The sequence below is a fragment of the Carassius auratus genome, chromosome 11 (assembly GCF_003368295.1).
Source record: "Carassius auratus strain Wakin chromosome 11, ASM336829v1, whole genome shotgun sequence".
Taxonomy (NCBI): domain Eukaryota; kingdom Metazoa; phylum Chordata; class Actinopteri; order Cypriniformes; family Cyprinidae; genus Carassius; species Carassius auratus.
In genome coordinates this window covers 8,062,984-8,073,236 of record NC_039253.1, presented here as the reverse complement: position 1 = coordinate 8,073,236, position 10,253 = coordinate 8,062,984, and the positions used below count along the sequence as shown (strand labels likewise).

The 10,253-nt window shown below is 36.2% G+C and overlaps 1 protein-coding gene across 1 annotated transcript; it reads right to left on the bottom strand.

Moving 5' to 3' along the window:
- Positions 1–2,557: 2,557 nt before the first annotated feature.
- On the bottom strand, positions 2,558–9,976 carry LOC113110918 (ADP-ribosylation factor-like protein 8B). The gene is made up of 7 exons (XM_026275208.1): positions 9,712–9,976; positions 8,685–8,765; positions 8,464–8,537; positions 7,555–7,648; positions 7,003–7,070; positions 6,817–6,887; positions 2,558–5,350 (listed from the first exon to the last, which is right to left on the bottom strand). Exons 1-7 carry the CDS (start codon positions 9,832–9,834, stop codon positions 5,301–5,303), a joined length of 561 nt encoding a protein of 186 aa, XP_026130993.1. The 5' UTR covers positions 9,835–9,976; the 3' UTR covers positions 2,558–5,300.
- Positions 9,977–10,253: the final 277 nt, after the last annotated feature.

Here is a 10,253-nt window from a genome sequence, read left to right as displayed (position 1 = left end):
GCTCACGCCGATGGCTGTCCAAACAGTGTTTGGGATCGGTCCAGAGAAAGGGGTCAAAGTTTTGCTGGGATGAAACTACTGTTAGATGCCATAGAATATTGTATCAAATCCTTAGATTTAATTTTAAGATCTGCCAAAGACCAGATCATTTTTTATTATGTCCTTATACAGCCCAGACCTCATCCTGGCTGAAATGCGGTGGTGGGAGCTGTGCATAAACAAATGCCCCACAAACCTCAATAAACTGGAGCGACGTTATAAAGAAGAGTGGGATTTTTCCAGAACGATGTAAGAGACTGATAATGTCATACAGAAAATGATTACTTCAAGTAATTTGTGCTAAAAGTAAATCTATAAGCAATTGAACCATAGGGTGTCATAACTTTGTCACAAATGACAATTGACATAGGGTGTCTTAATTTTTTTCACATGACTGTATATATATTTGACTCTAATATAATTAATAGTTCATGACTGTGAGGTGCCCAGATCCTGTGGCTATAAAAAATAGCCCAAAATCCTCAGCCTTCCGCTAACGTGTGACTTCTGAAATGTGGTTTTTCAAAACATTGTTCTAGAAATCTTATGGTTTGTTCAGATGCAACTTTGCAAACCTAATCCGTGCTGCCATGCTGTTTTAGATAGAAGCTTTCTTCTGGCAAGCCTTCCAAACATGCCATACATCATGAACTTTGTCATTTAACATGTTAACTGAGGCCTGTAGAGTCTGCGGTGAAGTTCTTGGGTTGTTTGCCATTTCTCTGAGCGTTTCACGGTCTGATCTTGGAGTGGATTTCCCCACTCCTGGGAGGATTGGTGTCTGTTTTGAGTGTCTGTCACTAGTGAATTAATTTTCTTCACTGTAGAATGATGGACTTCACATTGTTTGGAAACTGCAATTGTACTTTTCCCAGATTGATGGCAGCGACAATTGCTTCTCTAAGATCATTGCTGCGTCTTACCTCCTTGGCATCGTGTTAACACTCACCCGAAGGCTCCAGACCAGCAAACTGCTAAAACTTCTGCTTTTATAGAGGTGCTCACATTTGCTGATGATCAGTTAATCATATGCCTTTGATTAGCCATTCCTGACTGCTACTAACAGTAAGGGTGTCCTTTGTCATGTGTGGTTGTTCATTTGAGGTTTTACTTTCCAAATTTTAAAACCTGCCAAGGACAAGATAATGTTTTATTATGTCCTGATAGGCCTACAGAAAACCATGGAACATATCTTCAGTACCGTATTTCAGTTCTGTGTGTATATATCCAGACAGATTAGCTAGGATATAGACAAATTTAACAGAGCTTCTAAAGTAATTTTTTTCTGTTAGTGTTGTTTTTTTGTGGCGTACCATTCTCATAAGTGTAGCCTACTCACCAGAGTGTAGTAAGTGGAATAGAGTGGAGTCTTTACACAAAAAGGTGCTGCAGGTATCAAAACAGTTAGCTCACTGATATAAAACCTATTTTATCAGATACTTCACTATGCTTTTAAGCTTTGAACAGTTTAAAAACTGGCACGCAACTAGTTTAAAACGAACTCAAACATAAATGCGGCTCTGTGGCTCTCTGTTGCCACCATGTGGTCTCTTGACACACTGCAAAAACCCACGGGCGACCAAAAAATAAACTGCTGATAACAGTAGGCTTACAAGGGTATTTTTGTTTATGTTATGCAAATGGGGGTAAATGTTATGGTTTGTTCTAGCCAATATTAAATCAATTAATTAATATGCATAATATTGATTCATTATTGTAATCAATAAATATGACCAGTCTTTGCATTACAGCCCACTTTACAGCTACACTAGCAGTGTAAGGTTTTAATACATTTGACAGAATGTTTTTTTTTCTTAGGATCATAAAGGGGACATGGGATGAATTTTTCAATTTAGTTATTTATTTACATTTAGTTAGGTTTCTGTCATGTCTACCAGTTCAGAAAAGCTCAAAAAAAAAAAAAAAAAAAAAAACCCAGCCAGTCCCTTATTGGCTAGGTCCAAACCTGTATAATTTTTGTTATTATTATTATTATTATTAAACCTTGAACAATCAACACAAAAAACTAATATTACCAAGGGATTAAACACAAATGTGAGCTCATTATCATTTAAAGAGACGATGAAACTGTGGCTGTGAACACAGCTATTTTTGACAAGTTAAAAATTGTATTATTTTAGAGGACCTTTGTAGAATTTTAACCAATGTATGTTGCAAACATTGAATTAAGCCCCTAAAGAATTATACCAACTTAAAAATATGTATACGGTTGAAATTAGTTTTGTTGTAATATGTACATTATGCGCATGACAGGTATTGATGTTTACTTCTTTTAATTACTCAATTGCCATACTTCCATTTGTGATAAGTTTTAGTGACTTAACAATTGTAAAAATGTGAGGGAAAAGTGAAATGAGTAAAGAATGAGCATGCATTTTTTGCATGACATTTTGTCTGGAAAAAGATCCGATTACATCACTTTAGAATTTCAAAAGCCAACAACTCGCTCTCAACCTTTAATTGTCAAATGTAATCGTAAACATGACCATGCTAAGACTTGAGTCACCCTAAAAAACAATTTATTGAGCGATCACAAAACTATATAATGCAAGAGACACAAATAAGAGCACTCTGCAAAACAAATAAAAAAGCTTTACATTTGCTTATATACAAAGTATGCAACAGATCCATTGATTTTTCATGTGTGGATAGTCACATGAAGGAGAGGAGACACCATTCTGTATAGTGTTTGAAGGCGGCACAGAGATAATCACACAAGGAAACAAGCTTTGGCCACAGACCTGCTTCTTTTAGATGAGCAGAACCAACAACACACATCATGTCTGAGTGAATGAATGAATGAAGAAATGCACAGAGGAAGAGAGAAATGTGAACGGTGAAGATGTGACCTCCATTCTTGTATTACTAGGCTGCAGTAATGTCTCAGCAATGTCAAGATAATCACAAATTACAATATTATAACAAGGCCATTAATATGTCCGGTAAAAATTAATAACAGTCTGGGACTTGTGGGCACCCATTTGACATAGATGGTTTGAAAACAGAGGGGGGTAAAAGCTAAAGAAAATTTAAAAAAATGCATGTATCATATATTAAAGCCCTTTATAAACAAGTTAAACAACATTCAATCTTGATAAATTACATACAATTTTATGTAGATCATAAATGCCAATAACTTTTGTAAAAGACCCCCCACCCCACCCAAAAAAGAAAAAAAAAAAGAAAAAACAGCTTATTTGGAAATGTTTTGTGTGTGTGTGTCTCTCTCTCAACTAGTATTTGTATGAACAACATTTGTATTTAATGCTTAGTCTGTAATTGATGCACCTATCAGGCCTTTTTATGGCAGAACAACCAATGCTTCTCAAAAACTGTAATTTTCTCATATACTTTTGCACATTTTTACACACATATACAATCAAAAGCCTTTGTTCTCAGGGATATATCTTAGATTTCTCGGCAGAATCACCAATTACAGTGCATAAAGATCAACACAAATATGAAGAAATCTTTAAGGTTGCTTCGTAAAAAAAAAACATAAGCATATCTTGGATTGAATTATTCGAGTTTAAGCTCTCTCTCATCACGGTGCACAACTCTCTGAACGCTTGCTGTAGCTCATGACACCACTGAGGTAGATTAGAGACGCGAGAACAATCTGAAAACTAGAGCAGTAAATCTATTCATCTCAGTCTTCAAGCAATGAGCGGGAAACTACTGACTCACGCAGCTAATGGGGAGTCAGTAATAATACGTCATAAAGAGCAGATGTCTGCAATGTTGTTTTAGATGTAAAACTCATCTTTAGAAGACAGGAAGAAGAACTGTGCAGCATTTTGGGACTTGGTCGGAAAGAAAGCACAATATACCCATTTTGGGCTTTAAAAATGTTAGTATCTGCAAAAGGCACTTAACTTTTAGGCTCACTAATTAATGTAAATGCCAAGATGTCTATCAGAAGTCTGCTCTGACAAACACAGGATCCCATTAGAGGACAGTTTTCAGAATTGAGATGTTTCATGCTCAGGGCTTCAGTGTGTGAAGCATGCCCATGAGCTGTGGGTCCTGAATACTAATAAATTGGGCTATGTTATTGTAATGAGAGTCAAATAGGAAAAGATTTAAACAGAGCCATTAAGATGATCTAAATCATGAGGAGAGGCACTATAAAATCATCTTGAATCATGAATATTAATTATAACCATCAGCTAGCTGAATGTCCAGATTTGCTGAAAGGCAGATATTGGTAAACGTCTATTCATCCAACTGGTCAGCCGGCTATAAAGCAAATATAAAATATGATTATTTCACAAATAGTTTTGGGAGGTGGGGCTTAGAGTTAACATGGAGTAAAGGAAAAACGTCAGCTGCATGTACACTAGCATTCAAAAGTTTGGCGTCAGAAAGATTTCTTGAGGTTTTTGGAAAGAGTCTCTTATGATCACCAAAACCGTATACATTTGATAAAAAATAGAGTGATATTGTTAGAGGTTATTATGATTTAAAATAACTTTTCTATTTGAATATGTTTTAAAATATATTTAATTCTGTGATGGCAAAGCTGAATTTTCAACATCATTACTCCAGTCTTGAGTGTCACATGAGAAATCATTTTAATATTCTGATTTACTGCTCAAGAAACATTTCTTATTTTTATTAAAGTTGCTTAATATTTATCTAGAAACTGACACCTTCTTTGAAGAACAAAGTTCAATTAAAGAGCATCTATTTAACTTTACTGTCACTTTTGATCGATTTAATGCATCCTTGCACAATAATAAAAGTAATCAAAAATTCTTTCTGTCCTAAAACTTTTATAAAGTAGTGTACATTTAAAAGCACTGAAGCCCTAAATGTACAATACTAGCTACTCAAATGTTCATTCTAAACACTCTTTGTGGTAAAAATACCGCAAAAATAATACAAAAACAATAAACCAAGCAGAACAAAAGAAAACCCCAAACAATACCACAAACTTATTTCACAGGATAAGAATGCAAACTCTGAAACTGATTTAAACCATGTCAAGGTTAACCATAAGTGGTTTAGCTTCAATAAAAAATAAAAAAATCCATTCAACTGATAGCAACCATGAGCTGAGAGGAGTCTGAGGCCCACCGGTGAAGATGCTTTACGGACAGTTCACTGTGTAATAGAGAGTGAATGGACAGACAGATGCGGCTGAGAGGGACAGTCACTGCTCACAGGAAAGGGCCGGCCGGTTTGAAGAGCGCTGGGCTGAGCTGGGAGCTGGAACGAGGGCAGGACGGGGTCTGCTTTCAACTCCTCCGAGATTTTGAATGCTGGATCAGCCACTGCAGTGTGATATCTGAGGAAGGAATTATGTTTTTATAATATCCAAATTTAAAAGTACACATATTTTGATTTCTCACCTTTGTGGCGCTTTCAAAACAATGGGCTGTTTGACAGCAATTAAGTAGTACAAAATATTTCATGAAAAAAAAACATGATATAATATTGCAGATGTCACACACTGCAGCTTGTAAATACAAATAAGAACAATTATTGCTGGTTTTATGCAATGTTTGCTCAAATTTCATCAAATTGGATCAACAGAGTGCTGCATGGATGACATTATTTTGAAGGCCAACCCAGAAGTCATTACACTGGTTCCCTGAATAGAAAGTTAATAGGATTTTTCCACTGACCTTTGGATTATTGCATAAAATAGGCTCTGTGACCTACAAAAGTGTGATTCTTCCACATTTAGCCCAAATACAATCATGCCAGAAGTAAAAAAGTTAATCAGGCTATAAACAAACTACACCAGTCAATGTCACCACCTTTAAGCTTACAAGAACTTTTTCAATCTTCATTTAAAAAGTAGACTTTAGAAAGTTTGAGTTTGAATATTTGTATGGTAAAGTATAAACACAATGAGCCTATGTTTCACGAGGATTAGCTCGCGCTGTTGGCTGAAGTGTAAAAACAATTGTCAGGAAGTTGGCGCCCTCTGCAGGCATTGATATAATACACAATGTTCATAAATTATGATTATATTACGAATTTAAACTGGATTTGTTCAATAAAACCATGTGATACTTGCTTTTGATACTTTATTTGAAGTTAGTGACAGTCCTAATGCTAATTCACTTTCTTATATGCAGTTATTTGATGACAGAAGCAAACTTCTATGACCTAACACATGAATGACTGCTAAGTGATGGTTGTAATATAAACTAAAACTGTCTTTAGTGACAGATAAACAAGTAAATGTCTCACAAAAAACTTTTTACGCTATTACAATTAGTTTCTTGCGCATGTTAGCTTGAAGTATTTGTCATTGTTTGGGAACAGCTGCTTCACATTATAGCATTAGGCTTTTCTCTGTTAATTTGATGCTTGTAAAGCTAATAAAAAAAACTGTGAGTAATGTAGTGTAACAAAGGCAAATGGACAGCTTCTCAGATTAGAGGAAATCGAGATGAAATCACAACCGACACTCAAACGCTGTACCGTGAATGAGTCACAGTGAGGTGATTCATGAGTCATTTGATTCAGTATTAGCCACTTAACTCCAACAGGCCTTCTTCTTTTTGCAGTTATGGATGCACATAATGTTCTCATACTTTTTCAAGAAATCCTAGCATTAACTTTTCAAGTAATGAAGATGATACCCAATAAAAAAGGCTTTCAACGTCAATAACATCATCACTAGATTTAGTGTTTACCGCCACAATTCAAGGGTCTATACTATGCAATTGCTAGGATGTTTTTACTGACCAAACTTCACAGTTTTATATTTGGTTGTTTATAAAATGCATACACTCTCACCTATATTGTCTTTCTCTTTGCATGAAATGGAGTAGCAGCAGATCTCTCTGTCTTGAATGGCAGATAGGTTCCTGCGGGAAAAGGCAACAAAATGACAAAAATAATATGCCATTTTTGAGAGTAGCCTCACATGAACTCAAGATTTGGGTGTGGTCCCCCGACTGTAAAGAAAAGAAACAGTCTTACATCTTTTCGATTATTTGCTTCTCATCTAGTGCACTGGGGAGGTCTCTTTTGTTGCCAAGGACCAGTACCTGTGAAAGATAAAGAATGAGTTGTCTTGAACCTCTTTTTGTTTAAACGGCCTGTTTCACACTTTTGCTTCCAAGATTTATGTTATTGGGTGCTGGTTCTACATTAGATTGTGTTAAAGCTGTCTTTTTAAATTGTTCACTTTGGCAAATAGTAGACGTCCATCACTCCCAACAGACTGAAAATCAATGAGCGATCTGTTTCCTCTGTGCTGATTTCTCTGCTGAAGATAAGCGCTATAATGCCCCCAGTGAGGACATCTCGGACCACAGGAGCTGACGACAGAGATGCTTAGTCATGCTCGGTGAATACAACACAGCAGTGGGGAAGGATCTGGAAAAGGTGTGGTGTGATGGCTAGGCTTGGTTTTCTATTGTTTTGGAAAATGCAGCAGTAATAAAACAGCACAAGGTATTAATAAATAGAACAGTCCTGTATTAACAGCACAAGGGGAAATAATCAACCACAGTAGTGAATTGTCCTTACAGGAATGCCTTGCAGCTGTGGTTTGTCTAACAAGTTGTGCAGCTCGTTCCTCGAGGCTTCGACCTTTTCGCGATCAGCAGAGTCAACCATATACCTGAAAACACCAACAGAGTCCTTAATGCAGGCGTTGATCATGTCAAAACTAAAACTTCTGGTTAGGGATGATTTACAGTCAGCCAGTCGCAAAATAAACCCTGAAAGGGTGATCAGAATCTCAACGTGTAGGGGTTTATTTTGTTGATTAGTTGATTGTACAATCGTTCATTTATTACACAGCTACTTATCAAAAGTAAAGTAAATGTAAAAGTAAATGGACCAGAAATACTGATCTGATTCAACTATTCTGTTTTCTTGTATAATAGTTTATATCTTGAGCTAAGAAAAATAATAAGCAACAAAATGGACACTGTCTGAAACCATGTCTATTTATTTATTTATTATACACTATCATTTAAAAGTTTGGAGTAAGATTTTTTTTTTTTTTTTTAAACAAACAAGAATTTCATCATTTTATTCTTCAAGGATGGGTTGAATTAATCAAAAGTGACAGTAAAAGCATTTATTCATTTATTTATTTAAAAAAAGCTTTTATTTATTTATTTTTTTTTTTTTAATTCAAAGAATCACTAAGAAATGCATCACAGTTTCCAAAAAATATTAAATAGCAAGAACATTTTTCAACATTGATGATCAGATCATGTGACAATGAAGACTGGAGTGATGATGCTGAAAATTCAACTTTGCATCACAGGAATACATGAATTACAACTTACTCTCTCTCTTATCTAGCTTCTAGATGCATTTTATTGGTCATTATGCAAAAACATCTAACCGCTCAAGGGCACTGACTGATCAGAATCAAGTATTCCAGACTCAATAAAATAAGGTCTCTATGGATGCTGTACTCACACGATGGCATTGACGCCCCGGCAGTATCGCTCCCACATGCTCCTGAACCGTGGCTGCCCACCTATATCCCAAATCTATGCAAAAGCAGGACATGATAGAAGGCACTGGCAATGAAACATTGAACTTGTGATGCGTATAATTTGCATTAAAGAGTCTATATTATCTGGATCCAAGAAAACCATGCTTGAGGCAGAAGTATGATGTGTGTAGATGAGACTTACTTTTATTGTTACGTTGCCTTTGGTGACTTTCCTCATGTTGAAGCCGACTGTAGGGATCATGTCTTCATTGAAATGACCAGACTAGCAGAAAAGAATCATGCAAAACCCTTACGTTGATGAAAAAAATACAAGAGCTTAGCTAATTTCATGGCTATATTACAAAACACCTAAGAATTTCAACTATGTAACTGCATGTTGATCTGCATTTGAAAATCTTCAAAGCATTCGATCAAGAATTCGATCTTTTGCATTAAGTTTCAAAGCCAGATGTACTGGGTTTGTAAATTCTTCGTGTTGCATTGCAGAAGCATCTATGAGAGGTGAAAGGGCAACTCTCACGGTTCAAGAACCCCCATTGGGACGGTCACTTGTACCTGGGAACTTTGCCTAATAACAGATCAAAGCTGCTGTACTATGGGTCACACTGGGGTTTATTTAAAGGTTACTTTGTGGATTCCACGATTCCATTATAGTACCAAGCATACAACTGAGAAACCTTAGGTAACTAAAAATGCAAAACCGCAATGAACCAGCACTGACTTGTCCAAAAAACAAAAACAAAAACAAAAAATTACTTTACTCTCATAAATAACATCTGCTCTGAGTCACATTGTTATGTTTTTATTGCTGAAAACGATCTATGAAGGCAATCAAAAAACACATCTGGCACTGACATAATCATTATCAAATTTTGTGTTTGATGATCATCATATTATATTACTGTACATTCATATATTCTATTACATTATATAGGTTTTATTAAACTGATTACATTCGACTTACAAACTAAACCACACCAGTGGCATCTCATCCTCCCTAAAAGTCATTAAAGTCCTCCAACCTTGAGATAATAGCAATACATATTTCATATATAAGTTAAAACGTCAAGCAATCCATGGGAAACATCACGCCATGACTCATAAGAGCACACTGCTCACATAAACAGGTATGAGAAGCATCTGTTCTCCACCCCGGCAGGCAATGACATGACAAGTGTTCAAACTGAGAGGAATGAAAGCAGACTTACAGCAATCACGTTGACAAAAGTGGTTTTTCCAGAGTACTGCAGTCCCACCAGCGTTAGCTCCATCTCCTCTTTCCAGAAGAGCGACCTGAACCAGTCCAGGAGCCGGTGGATGAGGGCCAACATCTCTGCGCTGCTGGATGACCAAACTCTGATGATGGGGTAGATCTGTTCCTGCTGGAGGACTCGAGGAGAAAGAGGAAGCGGCTGAGACAAAGGTCAGGTGACAACAAATGACGCACAATTACCGCGCCGCGCCGTGAATAATCGTTACTAATAAAAGTTACGACCATAGACGACACGCTGCTGTGCTACAGACAGATAACGTTACATACATAGATACAATCAAATAAATAAGGTAAAGTTGAGTTGGAATGTTTGACTAAAAACTTCATTCTCCAACATCTGCAAACATATTTTTGTTTATTTATAAAAACGAGCAAACAAATAAATGCATTGCATCATATCTATCTATCTATCTATCTATCTATCTATCTATCTATCTATCTATCTATCTATCTATCTATCTATCTATCTATCTATCT

Coding starts and splice junctions, on each gene's coding strand:
- LOC113110918 (XM_026275208.1), bottom strand. CDS start 9,834: ATGTTGGCCCTCATCCACCGGCTCCTGGACTGGTTCAGGTCGCTCTTC. Junction 7,649..8,463: donor CGGGGCGTCAATGCCATCGT/GTGAGTACAGCA, acceptor TGGTGTTTTCAG/GTATATGGTTGACTCTGCTG. Junction 7,071..7,554: donor CACAGCTGCAAGGCATTCCT/GTAAGGACAATT, acceptor TATCTTTCACAG/GTACTGGTCCTTGGCAACAA.